The sequence below is a fragment of the Sorex fumeus genome, unplaced genomic scaffold (assembly GCF_029834395.1).
Source record: "Sorex fumeus unplaced genomic scaffold, SorFum_2.1 ptg000051l, whole genome shotgun sequence".
Taxonomy (NCBI): domain Eukaryota; kingdom Metazoa; phylum Chordata; class Mammalia; order Eulipotyphla; family Soricidae; genus Sorex; species Sorex fumeus.
The window spans coordinates 12,341,880-12,368,691 of NW_026606108.1; the positions used below are offsets into that span (position 1 = coordinate 12,341,880).

Sequence of the window (26,812 nt, forward strand, 5' to 3'; positions counted from 1 at the left end):
AGAGGGACTGAAGGAACTATTGAATAGAAGAGTCATTAATAGAGTAAATTTTGGGGCTGGAGAGGTAGTACAACAGGTGAGGCTGTTGCCTTGCATTGCGACCAACTTGAGTTCAATCCTTGATATCCCATATGGTCCTCTGAGCCCTCCAGCAGTGATTGCTGAGTGCAGAGCCAGGAGTAAGCCCTGAACAGCACAGGGTGTGGTCCCAAAACAAATAAACAAACAAATAGAGTAAATCCTAAGTCTTCTCATCCACAAGTAGAATATTTTGTTTTAATTTTTGTTATTTTGTATCTATATGAGAGGATAAGCATATTATAGCAATAATCTCATCATTGTGTAAGTAAAGTTATTATATTTCATGCTATAATCTTAAACAGAAAAGTATGCCAATTATCTTCCAATAAGGTTGCAAAGAATTAAAATAAGTCAAATGTCTAAATATAAGGAAAAGTTAAGAAATAATTGAATTACTGCAACAAAGAAATGTAACGATTAGAAATAGTTTACCTTATTAAATGACATTGGTGTGATCAGTTAATTTTATAATGGCCCTCCCGTTGATCATTGATTTGCTCGAGCGGGCCCAGTAACGTCTCCATTGGAGACTTTGTTGTTACTGTGTCTGGCATATCGAATACACTCGGTAGCTTGCCGGGCTCTCCGAGAGGGGCGGAGGAATCGAACTCGGGTTGGCCATGTTGGCTGCGTGCAAGGCAGATGCCCTACCCGCTGCGCTATCGCTCCAGCCCTTTTATATAATTTTATAATATGGGTGATAAAATGTTATTTAGTGACAAAAGAAGATTATTAACCACCCTGTGTAATGTGATTTTACTTATGTAAAATAATTACAGAGAAACTTAGGCCCAGGGAAGAATATCCAAAGTGAACACAGGAATGTTGACCTTCGTGTCAACATTGGTGATGTCCGGAGGAAGAATTGTGGATAAATTTTATTTTTGTTTGCTTTGTTTACTCTGTTGCCAAAGTTATAAAAATATATCATTAGATGTAGATTCATAATCAAATTAACCTCCAAAGTAGCTACTATGATTCATTCTTTAGCCTCATACTTCATTTATTTTAATTGATTAAAATTCTGTGATATACAACACTTTTTTTGGGGGGCTTCAGTTGTCTCCATTCTTTTTTTTTTCTAAATTTTATTGAATCATCGTGAGATAGTTACAAGCTTTCATGTTTAGGTTACAATCACACAATGATCAAACATTGATCTCTCCACCAATGCACACTCCCCATCACCAATATCCCTGGTATACCCTGCCTTTCCCACCCTCCCCCTGCCTCCATGACAGAAATGATTCCCCATAATCTCTCTCTACTTTTGGGCATTATGATTTGCAGTACAGACCCTGAGAGGTCATCATGTTTGGTCCTTTATCTACTTTCTGCACACATCTCCCATTCCGACCAATTCCTCCAGGCATCTTTTTCTTAGTGATCCCTTCTATATTCCAGCTGCCTTCTCCTCTTTGCTCGTGAGGCAGGCTTCCAGTTATGGAACAATCTTTCTGTCCCATGTATCTACTATCCTTAGGTGTCAGCCTCATGTTATGTTGTTTCATACTCCACAAATGAGTGCAGTCCTTCTATTTCTGTCCCTCTCTTTCTGACTCATTTCACTTAGCATGATACTTTCCATGTCTATCCATTTATAAGCGAAGTTCATGACTTCATCTCTCCTGACAGTTGCATAGTATTCCATTGTGTAGATGCACCAAAGTTTCTTTAACCAGTCATCTGTTCTAGGGCACTTGGGTTGTTTCCAGATTTTGGCTATTGTTAACAGTGCAATGAACATATAGTCATTAATTAAGACATTAATTAAGATGTCATTTCTACTGTGCTTTTTTGCATCCTCAGGATATATTCCCAGAAGTGGTATTTCATGGTCAGATGGAAGCTCAATTTCTAGTTTTTGAAGGACTGTCCATTTTAGTAGTAATTAAGGCAGCATTTTCCCAGAAAGGCTGGATTAGTGGGCATTCCCACCAACAGTGAAAGAATGTCCCTTTTCCCCCACATTGACACCAGCACTGGTTGCTTTTGTTCTTTTGAATGTGTGCCAGTCTCTGTGGTGTGAGATGACATCTCATTGTTGTTTTTATTTGCATCTCCCTGATGGCTAGCGATGTGGAGCATTTGCCACTCTTATTCAATAAAGAAAGTACTGGAAGTCCTGGCCATTGCAGTTAGGAAAGAGAACGGTATCAAGGTAATACAGATAGGAAAGGAAGAGGTCAAACTATTGCTATTTGCAGACAATATAGAAAAGCTCCTAGAAACAATAGGTCAGTTTAGTAAAGTGGCAGGCTACAAAATCAACAGCCAAAGGTTCATGGCTTTCTTATATACAAATAACAAAAGAGAAGAAAGAGACATTAAAAAAAAATCCCGTTCACAGTAGTACCTCAGAAAATCAGAAAATCAAGTACCTTGGAATCAGCTTAACCAAAGAGGTGAAGGACCTGTCCTCCTGTTGTTCATTGATTTTGCTCGAGTGGGCCCAGTAACGTCTCCACCGTGAGACTTCTTGTTACTGTGATTGGCATATCGAATATATCATGGGTAGCTTGCCAGGCTTTGCCGTGCGGGTGAAATACTCTCGGTAGCTTTCCAGGCTCTCTGAGAGGGGCAGAGGAATTGAACCTGGCTTGGCTGGGCTGGCTGCACGCTAGGCAAATGCCCTACCGCTGTGCTATCGCTCCAGCCCTGGTGAAGGACGTGTACAAGGAAAATTACAAAACACTACTTCAAGAAATAAAAGAGGACACTAGGAAATGGAAACACACCCCCTGCTCATGGATAGGGAGGATTAACATTATCAAAATGGCAATACTGCCCAAAGCACTATACAAATTCAGTGAGGTCCCTATGAGTATCCCCATGACATTTTTCAAAGAAATAGACAAAACACTCCTGAAATTCATATGGAACAATAAACCCCCACGAATAGCTAAAACAATCCTTGGGAAAAAGAAGATGGGTGGCATCACCCTCCCCAACTTCAAACTGTACTACAAAGAAGTAGTAATTAAGACAACATGGTACTGGGCTAGAAACAGACCTGCAGATCAATGGAACAGAGTTGAATATTCTGTCACAGACCCCCAAATATATGATCACTTAATCTTTGACAAAGGAGCAAGAAATGTGAAGTGGAACAAGGGAAGCCTCTTCAACAAGTGGTGCTGGGAAAACTGGATAGCTACCTGCAAAAAATTGAACTCTGACCTCTGTCTAATGCCAGGCACAATAGTCAGATCAAAGTGGATTAAAGACCTCAATATCAGACATGAATCCATAAGGTACATAGAGGAAAATGTAGGCAGAACTCTTCACGACATTGAAGCTAAATACATCTTGGAGGATGAAATAGCACTGAGCATGCAAGCAGAAGCAAACATAAACAAATGAAACTACATCATACTAAGAAGCATCTGCACTTCAAAAGAAATAGTGACCAAAACACAGAAAGAGCCCACAGAATGGGAAAGAATATTTACCCAATACCCAACTGATAAGGGATTAATATCCAGGATATACAAGACACTAGTAGAATTGTAAAAGAAAAAAACCTCCAACCCCATCAAAAATGGGGAGAAGAAATAACAGAAGTTTCTCAAAAAAGAAATACAAATGGCCAAAATGCACATGAAAAAGATAAACAACAGTTTTAATGATGGTTTCTCAAGCACATAACTCTAACAATAACAATCAGTATGCCCAATTATCCATTTTATGTATTTATTTATTTAATTATAAATAAATTTATAATCAATCCGGACTCAGCTCCAGGCTGTTTTCACTCGGGGCTCCCCAGAATGGAGAAAGTGAGAGCCCTCCCTGCCCCAAGGAACCCAACCTCAGCAGCCTCCACTACGCAACCACTGCCATGCTCCAGGACGCTTTAGGGACATTTCCCATAATTTCCACACCATATTTGATGGGGTTCAGACAGTAGGCAACAAATCATAGAGAGAAATATATAAATACATGTCTCTTGGAGAGCCTGGCAAGTTACCAAGAGTATCCTACCTGCATGGGCAGAGCCTGGAAAGCTCCCTGTGGCATATTTGATATGCCAAAACCAGTAATGACAACAGGTCTCATTCCCCTGACCCTGAAAGAGCCTCCAGTTGTTGGGAAAAGATGAGCAAGAAGAGGCTGCTAAAATCTCAGGGCTGGGAGGAATAGACACGTTACTGGACCTGCCTGAGTAAATTGACGAACAATGGGATGACAGTGATACAGTGATACGGTGATTTATTTAATTAATATTTTTGGATTTTTGATCACACCTGGAAATGCTCAGGGGTTACTCCTGGAATTAATCCTGACGTTGCTCAGGGAAACACATAGGATGCAGGGGATCAAACCTTGGTCAGCCCCATGCAAGGCAAATGCCCTACCCATTTTACTATTGCTCTGATCCCCCATTATTTTTTAAATCACAAAAGGGAGAATTTTCTGCGTTGAGTTCTACACTCTGGTTTCTTTTTGTTGGGGCTCCTGATCCATTTTTTCGTATATATTTGGAATTTATCAGTAACCAAGAGCTTCTTCATTTTTTTTAATGGTGCACGATATCATAATGTTCTCTTCTATATAGAGAAAATATAGTCTAAGTTTTCCAGTGAAACAAAACAGTTTTTATGGAAAGAGATTTACTTAGGAAGATGTGAGGATATAGAGAGAGGAATATGTGTGTTCACAAGAGAACATAGGCTTCTTTAGAGTGGAAAGAGCCCATTTTAATTTTTAAAAGAGTTTTCCTCCTTCCCTCTGTTTATGATGCTGTGTACCCAGAGGTCACACACATACCTGGCACTGGTGCTAGAGTGGAGGTTACAATGTCCGCAACCTTGGGCTGTGGTGCTTGCTGAGGTCACGTCCTCCAGCTGTAGTGTGCTCCAGACAGAGCTCATACACATGCTTCCCAAGGGAAGCACTCCTGACAAGAATGTTCACACTTAGTTTTAGCAGTGGTGCTTGCCAGGAGTCACAGACTTCAGTGACGGCACTCACACGCAATCGATTGTGCTGTGGCTGGACACTGATTGCTCGGTGTATGCAGAGTCACCAGAGATCAGTCACAATCTTTAACCATGTAATCAGTTTTCTATGAATGAACTTTATTGTTATTTCCTTTTGGGGGGTAGAGGGTGATGCAGAAATGAAGGCTGCAGATATGAAGTCCATGCAAAGCATCCTGTACGTATGTGAGCTTGATAACAGAACATGCCCGATATCCCATGTTGACTTGTTTTTCTTTTTCAGGACCTCTCAGCAAGATTGGTGAGCATCCAGTCCCAAAACGCTCAGTTCCTCATCACCTTCAAGACTGTGGAGGAAATCTGGAAGTTCTCTACCTATCTGAACTTAGGTATAACTTGGAGCAGATAGGTGCCTATGACAGAGTTTAGACAATCAGTAAAGTTTTACATTAAGGAATGAATCAGTCTGGCTCTGATAACTAAAAAAAGCTGACTCCTAACAATGATGGTTATTTTTTGAAATACCAGACTTTTGGAAGTAACTTTAAAACAAAAATTAATGATGACTCTCAAATGTCATAGGCAACATGTCATTGTTTTCAGGGAGGGACTTACTTATCAAATAATCAATCAATTGACAGTTATTGATCATCTAATAAGTAAAAACACTAAAACAGAAGTGGTTTTGATGGTTTGAAAAAAAATTAAAAAGAAAAGAGTATTGAGTAGCTGCCCAGAATAACCAAGTGATGGATATTTTACCCACCCAAGTTTTTGGAAAAGAGTTAAAGAAAGAGATGAGAGAATTATCTGCTAAAGTGATCTAAAGTTATATGTTTTTTTTCTAGAAGATAAACAAAGGCATTGGAGTTTAGCATCAGTCCTTCTGGGTGGGAACCTTCTCCACAGAGAATAACTCATGATTCATAGAGATCATATGATAGAAAACAACAAGAATTTATGGTTACAAAACCAACAGGCAAAGGAGAGGCGCCTTGAATTGGCTCCTATTTGACCTCTCCCAGAAGTGCTGGGCGCCACACAGACATACACAGGAAGTGACCTTGTGCAGGGGCGGGTCTATATGGTTCAAGCTCAGAGGGCATAACTTCCTGTCTTGTATTTTTCCAGGCTACATATCCCTTTTACAGATCAAACTAGTTATGGCTGTGCTTTCTGGGCCTGCAAGGTGGCATTAGGAGGACTTGTTAGAAAAATGAAATCCCAGTGTCTGGGGATATAAATCAAAGGACTGAGTGCATAGTTGCATGTGGGGGACCCAGTGTAATTCCCCAGCTTGATGGTCTCCTGATGGTCTCCTGAGCACTAAGTGGAGTGACCCTCAAGCAATTGTAGGAAAGAGCCTCTGAGTACTTCTGGATGTGAGGCAAAAATAAAAGAGAGAAAGCCAGGTGGGGGCAGTAGAAATAAAATCCCAGCCTCTATCATCAAACACAATGAAGCTGTTTCCTTTTAAAATATGCAGCCATAGAAAACAGGCAGTCCTGACCGGAGCAGTAGCACATCAGGCTGGGTATTTGCCTTGCATGTGGCCAACCTGCGTTCAATCCCTGGCACCCCATATGATCTCCTGAGTCCTGTGAGGAGTGATCCCTAAGTGCAGAGCCAGGAATAAATCCTTGGTACTATAGAGTGTGGCTCAAACCCAGAACATACACATGCCTACTTATACACACACACACACATACACACACGCACACACACACACACACACACGCACCCAAAACTCAAAACTCACACAGGTCTAAGTCAGTACACTAGAGGGTCAGAAATACAAAGAAATGGGCTTTTGCATTCCAAGAAAGAGAAGTCTTGAAAGAAGAAATCTTTTAATGTAATTAACATTTATACTCACATTTATATTATGGTTAGAATTTTACAATTTTCATGGCTTACAGTTTATTTTTGTTTTGGGGCCACACTTGGCAGTATTCAGGGGTTACCCCTAGCTCTGAACTCAGGAATCACTCCTGGTAGTCCTCAGGGAACCATATGGGATGCTGGGAATTGAACCCAGGTTAGCTGTGTGCAGTTTTCATGGATTTCAGTTGTTTGTTTGTTTATTTATTTATTTATTTATTTATGTAGGAGTACTGTTGTTTTTTTCAGCTACTGATTAGCTGATTGAATTGGGCATGAACTCCACCTTACTTTTTTTTTCATTTTTTTATAATTTTATTTATTGAATCACCGTGAGAGCAGTTACAACGCTTTTGGGTTTAAGTATTGGTAATACAACGAAAAACCTGTACCTTCACCAGTGCCCATTCTCCACCCCCCAAAACCCCAGTATACCCACATCCCACACCTCCCCCTACCTGTGGGGCAGATGATTTCCACATTACTCTCTCTCTGCTTTGATTACATTCAATATTTTGACACCAGACCCACCATTATTATTTGGGAGTTTATCCAAACACTCAGATCTGCTGAAAAGGCAGCAGTAGGCAGTTTGTTTTCTATTGCTGGTTTTGAATAACATATGATGACACTGCTGCAGCAGTGGCCACGTGATTTTGAAATTCTGAAATTTTAACAATTAAATCTGGAGGGATTTCTGCCCAAAACTGCTGGGTTCTGAGATTTGTTCCTGAGTTTCTTGGATCATGGTCATTAAGCAGCTTGATCAGGAGCCAGAAAGGCTGTTTGTGGGCGGTGATTCGGGGTCTCGTTGGGAAGGGTCGGCTCCACCCACATCCTGTGAAGCCCTGTGTGTCTCGTCACTGTCCAAATCTGTGCCCAAATCTGACTGTCTAATGGCCTCTGGAGGATGGCGGCCACTGAGCCGTCAAGGGGGAGCAGGCGGAGGGACAGCACCCTTTCCACCCTGGGGTGGTCCGGCGACAGTAACCTACTGCGGGGTCCAGATGCATTTCTGCAAAAGCCTCTGGGTTTCGAGATTTGTTTCTGAGTCTCTGGGATCATGGCCGTTAAGTAGCTTGATCAGGAGCCAGAGAGGCCATTCGTGGGCAGCGACTCGGGGTCTCATTGGGATGGGGAGGAAAGGGCTGGCTCCACCCACATCCTGTGAGGCCCCACTTGTCTCGTCACTGTGGGCCCAAACCTGACTGTCCAATGACCTCTGAAGGATGGTAGCCACCGGGCTGCCAGGGGGAACAGGCCAAGGCACGAAACCTATTCCCACCTGGGGTGGCCCAGCGCCTGTAACCTACTGTAGGGACTGGACGCATTTCTGCCCAAAGCTATTGGGTTTCGAGATTTGTTTCTGAGTCTCTAGGATCATGGCCGTTAAGCACTTCGATCAGGAACCAGAGAGGCCATGCTTCCAATTATATAGCTGAGCCGAAGGTGGTTTTTGGGTGTGTCTCCCACATATGTGTCTCCCACATACTTAATTTTTGGCCGTTTACTTTCTTGGTAAACTTTGCCCCAAGTTTCTGGGGTCGGGCCAAAGGCACAGCAGCTAGTTTGGGGTATCTGGAAGTCTGAAGTCGCCATCAGACTGCTGATGCACTTGCCTCACAGGGGCAGATTGACCTGCTGGCGGCTCCAGACCCCCTTATTTTTTTTTTTTGAGGCCACACTTGGTATTGTTCAGGGGTTACTCTTGGCTCCGCACTCAGGAATCATTCCTGGCAGTGCTCAGGGAACCATATGGGATGCTGGGAATTGAACCCAGATCAGCATGGTGCCGTAGTTTAACGCATGGTCCATTCACTTTTCTGCTGCAAGCAGCCGAGCTCTGGATTAAATCCTTTTGCCTCTGGAGCCATGGCCGTGCCAGAAAGCCGCTTGTGGGGGGCAATTCATGACCTCGGTAGGGCGTGAAGGACGAGCTGGTACCACCCCCCTTCCCATGAGACTGCAGTTGCCTCGTCACCGCTGGCTCATACCTGGCTTTCCAATAAGCTCTGAGGCGGCGGCCACCTTGTATGCAGTCCAGATGCATTTCTGCCAAAAGCTGCTGGGTTTCAAGATTTGTTTCTGAGTCTCTGGGATCATGGCCATTAAGCAGCTTGATCAGGAGCCAGAAAGGCCATTTGTAGGCAGCAACTCGGGGTCTCGCTGGGATGGGGAGGAAAGGGCCGTTTCCACCCCCATCTGGTTAGGCCCCACATGTCTCATTACTGGAGGCCCAAACCTGACTGTCCAGTGTCCTCTGGAGGATGGTGGTCACTGGGCTGCCAAGGGGAACAGGCCAAGGCACAAAACCTATTCCCACCTGTAGTGGCCCAGCACCAGTAACATACTGCAGGAACAGGATGCATTTCTGCCAAAAGCCTTTGGGTTCCGAGATTCATTTCTGAGTCTCTGGGCTCATGGCCATTAAGCAGTTCGATCAGGAACCAGAGAGGCCATGCCTCCAATTATATAGCTGAGCTGGAGGTGGTTTGTGGGTGTGTCTCCCACATACCTAACAAAGTTACTTGCTTGGTAAACTTTGCTCCAAGTTTTTGGGGTCTGGCCAAAGGCACAGCAGCAAATTTGGGGTATCTGAAAGTCTGACAGTGCCATCAGGCTGCTGATGCACTCACCTCACAGGTACAGATTGACCTGCTGGCGGCACCATACCCCCTCCAATTTGTATTTGGATACAAATTCCTGACTGTATTTCAGTGCGGAGAGAAATTGGTTTATTCTAAAAATGTGTGTGCTAACTCTTTTATATTTTTAATTCTTTTTATTTATTTGGCCTGAGTATTTAATTATTTTAAAATTAATTTTAATGTAGAAGCTAAAACTGTTAATACAATTCTAGAATTGAAGTTGATTAGATAGCAAAGCATCAATATTAAAATCAATGAACTATTCTTTTTTTTTGCTTTTTGGGTCACACCTGGCGATGTACAGGGGTTACTCCTGGCTCTGCACTAAGAAGTTACTTCTAACGGTGCTCAGGGGACCATATGGGATGCTGGGACTCGAACCCGGGTCGGCCACGTGCAAGGCAAACGCCCTATCCTCTGTGCTATCTCTCCAGCCCCAATGAACTATTTTTAAAGTAATTTTTTAATGTAAACATTATTATATCTGATCACTGGGTTGTTAAGTCCTTGTCTAACAATTTATTAGGCTATTTGTTCCTACTTGACTCTTCTGTGTTATTGTTTTTGTTTATTGAATTTATTTGACTTCTGTGTTATTTTTCCATCTAATTTGGTGTGTTCCTACTGGAATTTCCGTACTGAGGAATTAGGTGTGGCCGTTTGGTCCAGAGACTTCAGGATCTATGCTATTTGGCATCTCTGCAGAGAATAATTGCAAAGTGGTGGAGTTGAGCCCTTGGCATGGCTACAGCCATGGGGTGTGGATGTTGCTGCTGGGGCTTGGGCAGGGCAAGTACTCAGATCGCCTGCCTGTCTCTGGGGTGTTCTGGAGTTTTCAATCATGGGGACTAGTATTCCCATAAATTTTATCTGCAGCTCCTCAGAGATTTAGTCAGGACTCGTAGAGCAGGATTGGTGATTAAGTCAACATGGCTGTCTGTTTTATGCTTTTTAAGGCTGGTCAGATGGGATTGGTTTGGGGTGGAAGTCTGAGAGGGGACTGCAAGACAGAGTTTGCTTATCATCTTCTGTGCTCAAAGAGTGACAGTAATCATGCTGGTGGGCAATCATCTTGGCTTGACTTACAGGCTTTGTGTCCACTTGTTTGGAGCATCTCCTCTTTGACCCTAAGTACTGGTTGAACTTCAGATTGGTGGAGGATACAGAGGTCCAAGTGTTGGTAGATGATAAACACCTGGAAAGTATGTACCTGGGACTCCTGACACAGGAAGGTGAGTGTGGAATAGAGGTGGGATGGGTTCTGTCTACTTAATATCAGAGTTCCAAACATAATCAGTACACAAAGGGAGGCAAAAATTTTCAAACATGAAAACATTCACAAATGAATCTGTCTGTTATAGCAGTACTCCAAGGGCCCTCTCTCTTGGTCACTGGCATGACACCAACAGCTGTGTTAACTAACCTAACTGATTGAGAGGAAACTACCTCAGGAGGTTTCCCAGATGCCCATACTAGGGCCTTGCCCATGCAGTGAAATCTCTAAAAGCTTTGGTATCACTTAAAGCTCAACCAGATCATTCTAATACACTCACCAAGGAAGAGTCTTTTGATCTAAATATGACCTGATTTGACCATAATATAAAATTACAAATCTTGCTACACCTGATAGAATTCACTAGTGAAAGCAAAGTTATGTTGAGAAATTACTGACAGTCCAGCAGTGTATTTACTGGGAAAATCTACTAAGTCCATAACTGTCAACAACTGATACCACAGTTGAAAGAGGTGAATTTTCACGGGATAGTGCTCCAAATTTTTATTATTTATTTATTTATTTATTTATTATTGAAATGCCGTCTTATCAGGACATCTTTTTATGACATCTTATTATCTCATTCCTACTTTGGACAAACTTGCAGGCTATCGAATGTAGCCTGCCCACAGGGCAGAGTCTGGCAAACTCCCCGTGGCGTACCCAATATGCCAAATACCAGTAACAATGATGGGTCTCATTCTCCTAAAGAGCCTTGAATATAATCTCAGGGCTAGGATGAAAGAGACGTTACTGGGGCCTGCTAGAGGCAATCGACGAATAACAGGATGATGAATGATGAATGATGAATGAATTGAAATGCCATGAGATAGTTACAAAGCTTTTGTGATTGAGTTTCAGTCATACAATGATCAAACCCCCACCCCTCCACCATTGCACACTTTCCACCACAGTATCCCCAGTATCGCCCCCCCATCCTATCCCTCACCCTGTCTCAAGGGCAGACAATTTACCCCATGCTCTTTCTACTTTGTTCCAAATTTTTGTAATTGTGCCCCACGATTCTTTTCGAAGCAAAGACTTTTGTAATGAAATATTATAAGATTCAGTTAGAGAAATTATTCTTACTTGACTCAATGTACTTTGTATCCTTGCTGCTTCTTTTTTTGCAACTGTATACATGAAGTTGCATGTATACAGTTGCAAAAAAAGTTGCATATATACAGTTTCTTAAGTTTTTGTTTCCAAGATGAAGTTCCAATCAAACCATATTCTCAGGAATTACTCAGAGTTGTTTATGCTTATTTTACTTATATATTAACACAACTAATTAATATATGATTATATAATATAACTAGTATAGTATTAATATATTAATATATTAATTAATATATAAAATTTATATTTATGTACTCTAGTTGTAGCAGAGAGTAAGTGAATTTCTCCTTTTTTTCAGGAGAAAAATAATTGGTTAGTTATCAGTTTTCCCAGAATCCCAGGGGCCTCCTGAGGTCCTCCTGAGCCCACTTCCCATCTGTCCGGTCTTCACTCCCAACAAGAGGGGTGCTTGGGCTCTGGTTAGAGACCTGGCATTGCATAAAGGTCCCCTTTCGCCTCCTGCAGACTCCTTGGAAAGTGCTTTTCTCACTGTCTACAGGCCACTTCTTCTGCAGAGCCTTGTATTCTGTGACTCAGCCAGCCGAGAAGGAAGGAGAGTACTTGACACTTGGCAAGAATGAATTAATCTCGGTGAAGATACCTGAAGGCGGGTCTGAGTGGGAAGGAGTGTCCTTGGTGTCAGGCCAGCGGGGCGTGGTGCCCATGTCGGCTCTGGAACCCTTGCTGCTCCCTTTCCACCAGTGAGTAGCTCTGCTTCCTGGGAGAGGAGCTTGAAGCTCACCAGAAATTTGCAGAAAAAGATCCAGCAGGTTTGCGGATGTTGGTACCCATAGTGACAGGGAGGCAACCAGTTGTGGGTGGCTTCTTATCCTGTGTGTTTTCTTAATAGTTGAGGTTTGAATGACTTGATGAAGATTGGGACAATGCGAAATTTCAGAAGGCTGTTGTAGCTCGAGAGAAATCTACTGCACTGTTCTTATGTAGGGCCTGGAATCTATTTCAGTTGAAACCGTGTTAGAATCATCTGGGGATTTTATGATAACTCCAGAGAGCCCTGCTGTCTTTCATCCCCATAGAAAGTATTGGGGTTCTCCAAGAATTGAAATTTTATAAAAATGTCTCTTAAGCATAAGAGGTTTTTCACTCTAACATTTGGAGGAGAAGGTAAGCTCAACTGCAGAATGGCAGCTTGTTTGCCCTCAGAGACCCTGTGTGCCCCAGGGAAGACAGTTACTTATTTAACTGGAAACTCATGGGGCAACAGAAAACCAGACTGCTGCCCATCCTTCCTCTTCACAGTGCTCAGTATGAAGTTTATTTTCAGTAATATCTGCTAACACCGAGGAGTACTAATAATGCCGTAATTTCCAGCAGCTCTAATAGCTGACTGCACTTGCTGTTCTGATACATGCAAAAACCTATGTTTACAAACCATGTGTTTCCATTGACAGGTGGTTCCTAAAGAATTATCCTGGAAGCTGTGGTCTTTGCAGGAAGAGTGATTGGACAGGCTCCTACCAGATCGGTATGATTGAGTGGAAAACGGAATTGTTAGGGAGACATTGTTCTGTCTCCTAACTTTACCTACAGCTTAGGAGCTCATTGATGTGAATTCCTATTTTGCTTCTACTGCTCACTGGATTCCGTAGACAGTTACTCTTTGCACACACCAGTTTCCTTGCTTCTAATGAGAGCCTTAATTCAATCTGTTGGATGTGAGTGCCAAGATGGAAGGAGTGGGAAGGCTCAGAAGGGTATAAAGATATAGGGGTGAAAAGTCAGGTGAGGTTTCACATGTGGCCCTCAGCCTGACTACTTTTAATCTCTGGTCAAACTGTTTTCTAACATCCCTTAGAGAATTGTAAAATTAATCTTGAAGTTAGGAAGAGTTAGAATGCTTAGTGCACAGTGGGAACTCAGTAAATATCTGTTGAATTTTTGAATAAAGTACCCCCATGCATAAATACATGCATATATTTTAGGTACATATGCATGCATCTGTAAGTATATATGTATTCATTGGAGAATGACCTTTAATACCTTTAAGATATCTAGAATATGTATATGCCTTTAACCTTTATCCCAGAGTCTCTCTACTGTCCCCCCCAGCCCCCCAAACCCATGCCAAACTTCACATAACCAGAAGATCAAGTTTTAGGAACACGGAGCTGAGAAGTGAGCTCCAGTTACAATTCCTGGCTTCACACTTAAAGCCAGTGTGAACCTCACCAATTCACATGTCCTGACTATGTGACCTTCTTCCTGTTAAATTCTTACCATAGCCCAACTCCAAATGTCCTCATGAGAATAACCCTAAGGGTATTCTTAGTGTTTTCTTATACTTGTCAGCATAAGAAAGTGGGAAGACAAATTCACACAATACAGTGGGAATTTCTCATCTTGAAGACACAATCAATAGGAATTTGATCACAATGTCAAAAAGTATATAAAATGGTAGCTCTTTTTAATACTTATATATCTATCTTATTCAATTTTGCATTTCCACAGCTATGTGTGGGAACTGAGAGTCCTTCCTGGTGATTCTTGGCTTAGCTGTGCTGGATCTGAGGTTTTGGTGCTAAGCCCTAGCCATGCAGTGCTGTTGCGGCCTGGTGATGCTGTGCTCAGGGAGCCATACTTGCACCAGAACTAATACAGGGCACTGAACTGCTACATCCCTTTTTGCTGGTTCAAGATGGTAGCTATAGTTAAAGAGCTGAAGCAAATATGGAAACCAAGGCACTTAAAAAGTCATTATTTAAATTAGCACTGTAGCACTGTCTTCCCATTGTTTATCGATTTGCTTGAGCAGGCACCAGTAACGTCTCCATTGTGAGACTTGTTGTTACTGTTTTTGACATATCGAATAGGCCACGGGGAGCTTGCCAGGTTCTGCCATGCAAGCGGGATACTCTCGGTAGCTTGCCGGGCTCTCCGAAAGGGACGGAGGAATTGAAGGAATCGAACCCATGTGAAAGGCAAATCCCCTACCTGCTGTGCTATGGCTCTAGCCCATTATTTAAATTAGGCAAGATAAATGGAAAGAATGATTAGTAGAAGACAAAACACCTAAGTTGTAAGTAAATTTTTGGGGCTGGAGCGATAGCACAGCGGGTAGGGCATTCGCCTTACTAGCGGCCAACATGGCCGACCCGAGTTCGATTCCTCCGCCCCTCTCGGAGAGCCCGGCAAGCTACGGGGAGTATTCGATATGCCAGACACTGTAACAACAAAGTCTCCAATGGAGACGTTACTGGGCCCGCTCGAGCAAATCGACGATCAACGGGAGGGCCTTTACCTTCCCTTCCCTTACATCTCTGGATCAATATCTATCCTCTCTATGCCCCTAACTTTGAAATCTAAGATCATTGTTTATAGACTAAGAGAAGTGTGCCCTTAGATGAAATTCTGCCCTCAAGTGAATCTCCTAACTAGATCTCCTAGCTTCCCCAGAAGGAAAGTCTTTCATATGTTGATTGTGCTATCTCACCTATAGAGTAGTTGCTACCCTCACTCAACCTTGGAGGTTGGGCTCTTGAAGAGAAAGTGAGACTGGGTGCAGGGAGACTAGCAGGGGAGATGGGAATGAGGGTTAATCTGAGACTGGAATGAGGTGTTCAGTGAAAGTGGAGTAGGCACATGGGAAGAATAGAATAAATGGTGGGATGGAGATTGGAACAAACTGCAACTGATCACCAACCAGCTTGGTGGTCATGCTCCCTCCTTCTGTTGGTAGCGGCTGCAGGCCGGGGTGGGAAAGTGACTCATGGCCACCAAATACACGTGGCGAGAGAGCCCACGCATATTTGTGAACACACAGCCTGTCTGTCTTCTCTTTGTTTCTTTCCCTTCCTCTCTCCCTCTTCTCTTTATTATTTTCTTAGTTCCTTGGGGGGGGGGAGGGGGAGGGCGGGGCGCAAATGGGATTTTACTGGTACTTAAATGTCTAACATCTGAGACACCCCCACCCCCCTTCACATCCTGCTACTTTGGTAGAAACTGGTAGAAGGTTCAGATGCTCCCTCCTTATTCTTTGCCCTCTGCTGTTTTCCCCACAGGCAGAGGAAAATGCAAGGCCTGGAAGGAATATGAGAGAGAAGAAAATGATGAACTCAACCTGTGCACTGGAGAAAGCATTGAGATCCTCGGCTGTGTCATCCCCGGGCTTCAGTGGTTCCTTGGAAGGTCAATGCGCTCAGGTCAAGTGGGCTTCGTTCCCACCAGGAGCATAGACCCTGATTCCTATTCCTCGGTGTGAGTACAGCAGAGCAGCCCTCTGGGATGTCTTCCCCAGAGGTCTGTCCCCATTCTGAGTTAATTTGTGGCTAAGCTTTCGCGTTTCAGTAGAGCAAGTTATGGTGGACACAGCTGGGGCAGTGATGACAGGAAGAGGGATCACAGCTGAGTCCGGTTAGAAAATTTCACCAGCTGGTAATGGGCCTGCCTCTCTGTAACCCCCAAGTCATAGGCCTGTGCTGGGTGGACCTTGAGGGGATGAGGTTGGTCTATTCTATTCCAGTGGCTCTCGTCCTCTAGGGCGACCTGACAACAGGCCCTTCCCACAGTGAATTACAAAATGAGCTCAGGCTGTTCTGTGGCCGGCTGTTCTGTGGGCTGGCACAGCATGGAGAACTTTCCTGCCTTCCTCCCAGAAAGGCCAGGTCTGAGAGGAAGCCCCATTCCATGACCAGACCACCACATCCCACCTCCTGGGAAGAGGCCAAGCTGGGAGTTCTGCCCAATCTCTCTGGGGTGGGTGTTCTGTGTGCGATGTTGAGGAAGGAATTTGTCCTCCACATAAGGAAAATGTGGTGCAGTAATGTCTAGGGCTCTGAGTTTTCAGCCCAAATTCCTTCTTTTGTGGAAAAAAGACCTGAGGACATAGGCCAAGGGCAGGGGTTGCCACTTAGCCCTTGTCCAAATATATGGGGATAGGAGGAGGGTGATACACTGAGTCCTGGAAAGGTGAGAGTGCTCTAAAAGTTTCTAGAATGCAAAAGCATTCATAAGAATCAATGCTATGCGAGTTCACCTTTGCTTGATACAATGATTTCAGCAGATAGAGCAATAAAGGTGATGACAGCTGGGTAGGCAGATGCTGGGGGTGTGACTGGTGAGTATCTGAAGGATGTTATGGGAGAACAGTACGGTGAAGCCTTCCTCTTGGATGGGAAGAGCAGGATAGCTGTGTGAGGGGCCCATTCTTATCTTTCAGAGAGTAGGGTGCCCCTCCCCCCATAGTGTGTCTGAGCAAGGTTAGGGTGGTGCTGCCGAGGAAGGAGGTGACTGCATCAGTAAGGGGTCACTCCACCCCTGCCTGGATGGACTGATATACCTGTGAAGTGAGTGCAGTAGCTGAGCGCTGGTCAAGTTTGCATGATCCCTGCACAGTGGGGACCCTCAGGTCCTGCCCTTTGAATGCAGCCAGCAAGTAAAATGTTGATTCCCACTGGACCTGCACAGTTTAGGAGCTGGTCATGCCTTTTAGATTCTCAGGGAGCTGTGGTTCTCCGGGGGAGGTGCAAGGAAAGGAGCTCATCTCCTGACTTGCACCTGGCTCTTGAGTGTCTTACAGAAAGGAATTTCAGGGGAAGGTAAGTAGGAAAGCAGTTTTATTTGAGAGAAGAAAAATGGTACCCAAGAGAGAATTCAGGATTCTCTGAGAGAGGAGAGAGCCCTGGAATAGACACACCCCAAGTCTGAAGGAAGCCTGAGGAAGAGTCGCAGAAAGGTCTTTTCCAAACTGCATTGGCTTGGGGATTTGAGACTGCAGATCAGTCAAAGGGTCTCTCAACATTTGGTATCTTTTCATTCAAGATCTTGTGAGGGTTGTTCCGGCTGACGTTGTTTTTGATGTTTTAGCTGGTGGCAGGGTAGAGTAACTCCTAAGCTTTTTGGCTTTATGGCTTCCTGAAATTTATTGCCAAGGCCACCCCTCTCCTACCTTACTATTTACCTTCTTTTTAAAGAATTTTTTATTCATTGAGATTTTGTGGTTTACAATACTATTAATAATGGTTTCTCATACATGTAATTCCAACACCACGCCCATAGAGAAAGAACAAAATCTTGCCATTCACAGCAACCTGGATGAAACTGCTTACCTTTATGGGACTGGAACTTGACTTAGAAGCTGATGGATTTGAGCAAGACCAGAGAGAACCTCAGGCCAGAGAAAAGGCAGGGTAGAGGGCTCTGTGAGCACAAGTCAGGATGACACTAGGATCTTTGACTACTTGGGGGCCTTGTTCACAGCTCACAGGTAGGGCTGTTGTGTAGTCCAGTGACAGCAATTCTCATCTTAGGGTGATGGGATCCCCAGGAGTGAAAGGGGTCGTCAATCCAGGGCTCTGGGTCTGTAATCTCGATTACTGATTCTGTATCTGGGGTTCTTTCCCTCCCTCCCTCCCTCCCTCCCTCCCTCCCTCCCTCCCTCCCTCCCTTCCTCCCTCCCTTCCTTCCTTCCTTCCTTCCTTCTCTCCTCCTCCTCCTCCTCCTCCTCCTCCTCCTCCTGCTCCTCCTCCTCCTCCTCCTCCTCCTCCTCCTCCTCCTCCTCCTCCTGCTCCTCCTCCTCCTCCTCCTCCTCCTCCTCCTCCTCCTCCTCCTCCTCCTCCTCCTCCTCCTCCTTCTTCTTCTTCTTCTTCTTCTTCTTCTTCTTCTTCTTCTTCTTCTTCTTCTTCTTCTTCTTCATTCAATCACCATGAGTTACAGTTACAAACCTTTCATATTTGAGTTTCAGTCATACAGTGATCGAACACCCATCCCTTCACCAGTGCACATTTTCTGCCATCAATGTCCCCAGTACCCCTCCCCCCACTCATTGTCCCACCCCTTCTTCTGCCTCTATGGCAGACAATTTCCCTCTTACACTCTCTCTCTCTGCTTATGGGAATTATGGTTTACAATACAAACAGTGAGAGGCCATCATGTTTGGTCCTTTATCTACTTTCAGCACACATCTTCCAATCCGAGCTATCCCTCCAACCATCATTGACTTAGTGATCCCTTCTCTATCCTAGCTGCCTTCTCTGTCTGCGGTTCTTTTTTTTTAACAACTTGGTTCTGTAGTTGAAGTATGGAGAAAAGGGAGAAAGAACCAAGACAGGGACTTGACTGGGGTTTCAGAACCATTTATAGGGCAGGGGAGGCAAGTCTGCAGAGGACCGAGGTGCTTCTTAGAGGAGAGACCCAGCCCTGGGAGGGCTCAGCCCTGAAGGACCTGGCCCTGGGGAAAGACCTTCCCTTCCATTCTTCCAGGTTCTTTAGGCTGACTTAATAATTGACATATACAGAAGCACAGAAGAAACAAATTTGTCATGTGTGTAGGAATTTGAGATCTCAAGATCTAATTAGTGAAATAAATTTTGTTGCCTCCAGAACTTAGGAATGAAGGGATTGGGGTTTCCAAAGACAAGAGCCACGGTTTGGCAATTAGGAGTTTTCTGGTCTGATGGGTTGTTCAGATAAAATCTCTTGTCTCAGCTCTTTCTGAGTTGGTTCTAAATTCTCTAGGCATTTAAGGGGGAGAAGAAAGTTTTTCTTGAGTTTTATGGGTCTTATTACTTCAGTTAAAAATAATCCATATGACAGAGTGATTCATTTTTTAAGGATGTCTGTTCCCAATAATTCATTGTCAAAAAGACCTCATGGATTGGCCATTGGCGGGTTATAGATAAGCACTGGGAGACATTGATAACCTTTAGAAGACAGTCTATCCTGTGTCTGCATTAGCTTACCAGCCATGTGACTTTGGACATGATCATTTGGCTCTCCAACCCTTGTTTTTCTCATCTGTAAAATGTTGGCAATATTAGCATTTGTCCATAAAATGGTCTTGATCCAATATATGTAAAGCAGTTCTAACATGCTTGTATTGAGACAATGTGTGTTATCAACTGTCTTTTCTTTCAAATTAATTTCACTGAAGTGACACTGGTTAACAAGAGTATAAATGTTCATATGTTTTAGTGGTACAATGCTGTCATACCACGCCCACCACCAAAGTGTCAATATTCCTTCTTTATCACAGTCCATTGGAACCACCCCTTTGGGAACATCAGTTCTGTGGTCCCAGACTAAAGGTTTGTTTTTATTGGACATTGTCTGTGACCTTGATATGCATTAACACTTTCATGTAATTCTCTGATACCATCTGGGAGCCTGTAATTCACCTCCAGCTGCTATAGCCTAGCTGAAGATAGTTTTCGATCCCTCAGGTTTAGAGACACTGTTCTACAGGACAGCCACCACTTCAGTTGACAACTGTCCTATACTCCTGGGGCTGGAGAAATAGTGCAGCAGGTAGGATGCTTATCTTGCATGTCACTCACCTGGGTTCGATCCCTGGCATCCCATATGGTCTCCCAAGCTCCTCCAGGGATGATTCCTGAGGGAGGAGTAACCCCTGAGCATCACTGGATATGGCCCACCATCCACCCCCCAAATTGCCCTATATTCCTGAATTGCAGGCTTAAAACAGGAGGTTCTCATGACCCTTTCCTGGGATTTGGGTTATTTGCTAGAGTGACACCCAGAATTCAGGAAATAAATAAATAAATAAAATGACCAATTTATTATAAGAGATGCCAAATAAGAACCAGAACGCAGAGGAAGAGACACACCACATGAGATCTTTGTACAGACTGTCTGTTCTCATGGAATTTGGGGCTCACTCAGGGACATGGAGTCATTGTTCTGTCTCCCCATGACTGACTCTCTCTGATCCCCCTAGGGCTTTACTGAGGCTTAATTACTTAGGATGACTGGTAATCTCATTCGTGACTAATTTAACCTCCAGGCCCTCTCCTCTTCCTGGATATCAAGGGACAGGCATGAATTCCAACCTTAGAGTCATTGTTGTTTTCCCTGGTAACCAGTGCCTGGTGCCACCCCCCATGCCCCCATCTTTAGAGCATTTCCAAAGTCACCTCAATAATCTTCTCAGTTGGGTCGAAAACTCTTCTGGTAGTTGTGCTTTTGTGTCCCAGACAGCAGTGCTCAGGGCTTACTTCCCTGTCTCTGCACTTAGGGATCTCTTCTGATTGGTCTGGGGGGCCAAGTGTGGTACCAGGGATTACAGACAAGGCAACCCAGGTGGTCACAGGCAAGGCAAGCACCTGACCTGTTGTACGATCTCCCCAGCCCTCCTAATTATTCTTTTGTGCTGTTTTGATTTTTGGCTTTGGGGTCAATTTTGGCTCAGTGATCAGGGGACCACGCAGTGCTTAGAACTAAACCTATGCCCCCTGCATGCAAAGTATGAGTTTGGCTTGTTGAGCCAGTTCACTTCTCTCACTCCTATCTCAGGAAATACCAAGGGCCCAGGAGGGCTGTGAAGCAGGAACCAGGAGAAAGACCATGTTACAGATTTACTGCAAATCGCATGGCAGGGTGCTGGGGAGAGTGAAATTAGGATATTGGGGGTGGTGTTATATTTCACTTATTCTATTTGGATTTCTGCAACTCATGTCTTGCCCCCAAAGACAACAGCTCAGCCCCACTGAATCTGAGCAACACTCCATCCTCCTGCTCTGCTGGAGACCCTCACTTTACTGAAGTACAGGGTCCCCCTTTCTGGCACAGTGGCAGCATGACGCTTGCTCCTTATTTGCTCCTGCTCTCCAGTGTCATCTCTCTCTCTCTCTCTCTCTCTCTCTCTCTCTCTCACACACACACACACACACACACACACACACACAAACACACCTGTCAACCTCTCCCGGACAACAAGGTCCCAACACCCCAGAGATTGGATATTCTGTAGGGAGGACAAAGGGAGGATAGATCAGGGAGAGGAAATGGCTCATTATAGACCCCCAAACATTCTCCAGGTAACAAACGGTCCCCAAATAGCAAGCTGAGGAAAATCTCATCCAGCAGATGACAGTGTGGGGGTCCTGGATTCATCCCTGTGTGCTATGCCATATCTGGCCACTAGGTGTCACCCTAAGCCTGTTTGTTTTCCATAAAGTGTCTGAAGATTGTCCAGTCTTGCTGTCTTGTTCCTTTTGCTGGTCCCCTGCTGTTGCCCTGCCTGTGGAGGGTATTACTCTACGTAGGGTGTTTGCATGCGTGCATGCATGCACACGCGCGTTTGAATGTGTATGTGTTGTGTGTATGTATGTGGTGTGTTTCTGTGTGTGTGTGTGTGTGTGTGTGTGTGTTTATTTAACCACATCTGCATTAGAATGAGCATGAAATTTCTCTTAAGCTGTTTTCAGAGTCAGAATAAACCCGAGTCTCTAACACGGGTGAGAGGCATCCTGCTTGTTCACAGAAGGAAATTTTTGCTTCCTCATTTTACAGCACAGATTCCACACCGGCTGCCTAGTTTCACACCAGCAACAGGAAAAGCAGTCCTTTTTTGCAGAGAGGGCTATACCTGGTAGTGCTTAGGACTTATTCCCGACTGTGTGCTCAGGGGTCACTCTTGGTAGGGCTGGGGAACCCTAAGCAGCACCAGGGATCAAATTAGGGTAGGTTTCATGCAAAGGAAGCACCTCAGTCCCTGTTTATATCTCTGGCCCAGAAAATGGTTTCTTATCACTTGTAGCTGGCATGTTATCCAAACAGACATTATAAAAACATTTGCTCTGAGTGACGAGGGGTATCAGAAATTCTCAGGATAACAAAATGCCACACTCTTTCTTTTTAATGTTTATATTTGAAATATATATTGATATATATATCATATATATATGTGTGTGAACTAAGGGGAAAAACTCTTTAGATATCATATAAACTCTTTAGATATATTTCCCCCTTTTATGCTCTATTTCAGATTAGGAATACCTAGAGGCTAACAATTTAGAATGGGTATGTATCTTTCCAGTCCTCATTGTAATACATTTTAAATATAGGTGTATGTTCATAAGCAACAAATTACATTTTTGTACACTTTACCGTTTATTTGATTTTTTCTGCATTTTCTCAGTTGGCAGTGTAAATTCAAATTTATCCACATTGTAATAGTTCATTTTAACAAAGTATTACTTAAAGAGTGTTTCTATATTTACATGAAAGGCCCTCCCGTTGTTCATCGATTTGCTCGAGTGGGCCCAGTAACGTCTCCATTGGAGATTTTGTTGTTACTGTGTTTGGCATATCGAATACATCACGGATGGCTTGCCAGGCTCTGCCGTGTGGGCGAGATACTCTCTGTAGCTTGCCAGGCTCTCCGAGAGGGGCGGAGGAATCGAACTCGGGTCGGCCATGTTGGCTGCGTGCAAGGCAAACGCCCTACCGCTGTGCTATCACTCCAGCCCCTATATTTACATAAAGGATGTTTATATACTTGGGTACCTATGCTTATAATAAGCAAAATTGGAAAAAAATCAATGCACACAAACCGGGAACAAAATGAGGAAAGTGAGCATTTAAGATTGTAAAACATCCAAGGGCCAGAGTGATTGTCCACTGGGTCGGTGCTTGCTTTATAAAACTGAGTCTGATACCTGGTACTGCATATGGTTCCTCAAGCCCTGTCAGGAATGATCCCTGAGCACAGCTGTGTGTGGCTTACCACCCTCTGCAACAACTTGTCGGTGTTTAACTTGTCATTCCCACTTGCTTTTTGAGTTCTTTTGTCTTTTTCTCCTTTTTATTATTCTAGAATACATGCTGGGAGATTCCTTGGAACAATTTACAATTTTGCAAATTGTCTCCTCTGCTGTTTAACTCACCTTAATTTTCTTGTCTAGAATTGGTATTTTGCTACAAGTGCATGCATATTTCTGCTTATAAATTTCTATATTTTTTTGTTGTACCTCTTATGGGTTTTTGTCCTTTTAATTAGGATTACTATCAGTCAATATTAAGATCATGACTATTTTTCTTGCTTTTGTAACGTTTACTTATTTATGCAACTGCCAATTCTTTCTACTGGTTGCTTATTTTCTTGTGTACCTCGGCCTTTTCACTGCATGAATAGATTTGCAATATTTTGAAAGATGAGTTTTGGCAGTTTTTGCCTGAATATTTGATGGAAGAAGGCAGCCCAGAAAGATGGTTTTGGCATGAATTCTGTGGTCTGGGTTTTAGCGGTCTCTGTAGTTCCTCCACTGCGCCATGTAAATTCAGAGCTGATGTCTTCTAATGAGATAAGCCTGGGTATTACATTTGTGCAGGAATTTGGACAGATGGAAAGTGTGTTCTCAGCAGGTAGTACCTTTCCCAATCAATCCTCTCTTTAAGGATGTTGTAACCCTTCCAGACTGCAAGCTATATGCACTCACAGGAGTCTTGTCTCCTGTCCCTGGGGGCATTCCAGCTCTGAGGCTCTGAGTCTCTGCTGAAAGCCACCAGATTGTCTGGGATGTCTGTTGTTTCTGTCAGTTGACTCAATTCTTTCCTTTGCTTCAAGTTTTTCCTCTCTTTGCTTCAGGCTTAACTGAATATGCAAATACTTAACATTGTCACATTTAGTCCAGGATTTATTGTTGTGTGTATGGGGATAGTAGTAATGTGTGGGGCACTCCAGACTGCTCTACTTCCGAAGTCTTTGAAGTACAAGCCCCAGGGGACTTGTCAAGCCTTGTGGACACTGTTTATATATCCAGAGGCAATCTGCTTGAGGGTCATCTGTGAGTCAGTGAAAGGAGAGACTGAAGACTTCAACTTTGATCTCTGTTCTCTCTCTTCCTTGCTGAGCGATGTCATTCTGAGCACGTCCTGAACATTCTGAATCTTTCTCTACTCAAATGCCTACACACCCTACTCCAGAGGGCTTTAGGTAGGAAGAACAGTAAGTTCAGGAATGCTGTGCAAAATTTAAGACTGACACAAAGACTTTGGGCAGGATGTGAGTTTTTTGATCGCATAAATGAGTTTACTTGTAGATTTCATGCCCCCTTGAGATTGTACCGGATCATGCTGATGAGGAGAGTCTGCTGGCCTGGGAGGAGGCAGTGGGTCCAGAAAGGCCACAGAAAGAGAGCCCAGGCCAGATGAGAGGACAGTGTCAGTGCCTACAAGGCCCAAAGCAGCAAGTTCTTTCCTATTGGCTACTAGTGATCTTATTACTGACCTCTGAGATGACTGTATCTGAGTGATGGAGATAAGGGCAAGAGTCAGACCCTGGCACCCCATCCCAGACAGAAGCTCTTCCTGTGTCTAGTATTTTCCCCTATCCTTGGCTGATATGACCCAAACTCCCAGTAGATGCCTGATCTGTGGACAGTCCCAAACTAACATGTATTACATTTTCTCCTTGCATACATCCTACTCTAAGAGGTGACTTATAAATTAGACACAGTAAAAGCAACAATGGCTCATAATGAAATAGAGTAATTATAGCAAGAAAGTTAATGAATGCACTATCCTTCTTTTCTGTTAATTTTGTCTGTTTGATTTTGCTTTTGGCTTTTGGACCATAGCCAGAGGTGCTCAGGACTTACTCCTGAGTGACCGGCACTCAGGGATCATTCCTGGTGGGGTTTGAGGGACCATATTGGGTGCCGGGGGTTGAACCAGGATTGGACCTGTGCAAGGCAAGCACCCTACCCATGTGCTATGGCTCAGTCCCCTCCATTATCTTATTTGACTGCAGGAAACCATGGAAACAAAGCCTTGGATTAGGAGGTGGGGAGGGGCTGTAAAGTCTTATCACCCCCAACTTTTTTTTTTGGTACCTTAGTATTTTTCTCCATAAAAAGGAGATCAGATTTGTAATGCTTTCTTGGTTATAATGTGAATTTCATGAGGTAACAAAATCCCTCCAAAAGTGTTACCTTGGGCTTCCAGTTTAATTTTGCTCTTAAAAACACTTTCTGAAGTTAAACAAAAATCCCTATTTAGAATTGAACAAGATCTTAAAAGTTGTTCGGCTATGTATTGGCCAAATATATTCTAAGGTACTTGGCATTTCAAACTCTTTGAGTCCATGATAAATCCCCACTCAGCAGTTTGTTTTCAATTAGTTTCTACATTTCAGTGACTACAAAAATCTCTTTCATTTCTTGCCATTCCCTCACTTTGGACCCCTCAGCATGATTCTTCTGTCAGTGCCACAGAACACAGCTGTTTTGTTTTTGGGAATCCTCTCAGGAGAGAACTGTGACGGGGGCCTTGAGACAATAGTCAAACTTTCTCCACTTTTCTTCTCGACTGTGTCACCTGTTCCCTGCATCTTATTGCAAATAACCTGACCTAGACACTTCTCTTGATAGTCCCTTCCAAACCCTTCCAGAAAACCAAATCTTCCTGCCATTGCGAATGAGTTGGACTTGAGATTAGGGGCTTTGTTGCTAGACACTTGGAGTTAAACAGGGGCTAACTTGCTCTCCACTCGACTTATTCAGTAAGTGGAGTTTTTAATGAGTTTGGTACTCATGGACCTCATTTCTTGGCCATAAAAACATTGTGCAATGGAGAGCTAATGAGCTGATTTCAGTTGGGGCCAATGGTTGATGGCCTCTCTGCTCCCAAGGGTGGGGGAAAGGGGCTGGTTCAAGATCTGGTGTTGACCTATGTCTATGTTTTGCAGGAGCAAGAACTTCGCCTATTTCAGTGATGAAGAAAGATGTTCTCTGTGGGTCCTGAGCAGTGACAGGAGAGCCGAGTGTGCCAGCTTCCTCCACACGCTGGCTCAGACGGACATAACATCTGTCTACCGGCTTAGTAAGTTGTGCCCTGCGGTCCCCATGGAAAGCCTGGAAATTCCAAACTGGATTCAAATCCCATCTAGGGATTTGGGGCTCTGACTATTATTCAAATGATGAATTGGATCATATTTGATTGGCAGCATTGTCACTATAAATTTCTGGCCATTCTGGGGTTGTGGGTTACTGCCTGTCTGGATAGTTTGAGATGTGATGGAACCAGTTGGACCATCACAAGGAGGCCTGCTCCAGTAAGACTTCCTTTGGCCCCTGGGAGGCATTCTTAATGTTCCCGTTTCTTCAGAGGGT

The 26,812-nt window shown here is 43.8% G+C and overlaps 1 protein-coding gene across 2 annotated transcripts in view; it reads left to right on the top strand.

The window, feature by feature from the left end:
- SH3TC2 (SH3 domain and tetratricopeptide repeats 2) overlaps positions 1-26,812 on the top strand; it is a 77,432-nt gene that overhangs the window by 24,030 nt on the left and 26,590 nt on the right. For both annotated transcript variants that reach the window (XM_056124428.1, XM_056124429.1), the window contains exons 4-9: positions 5,308-5,413; positions 10,642-10,785; positions 12,445-12,646; positions 13,358-13,431; positions 15,965-16,160; positions 26,389-26,522. In XM_056124428.1, the coding sequence (XP_055980403.1) occupies positions 5,308-5,413; positions 10,642-10,785; positions 12,445-12,646; positions 13,358-13,431; positions 15,965-16,160; positions 26,389-26,522 (856 nt within the window). The remainder of the gene's footprint in view (positions 1-5,307; positions 5,414-10,641; positions 10,786-12,444; positions 12,647-13,357; positions 13,432-15,964; positions 16,161-26,388; positions 26,523-26,812) is intronic.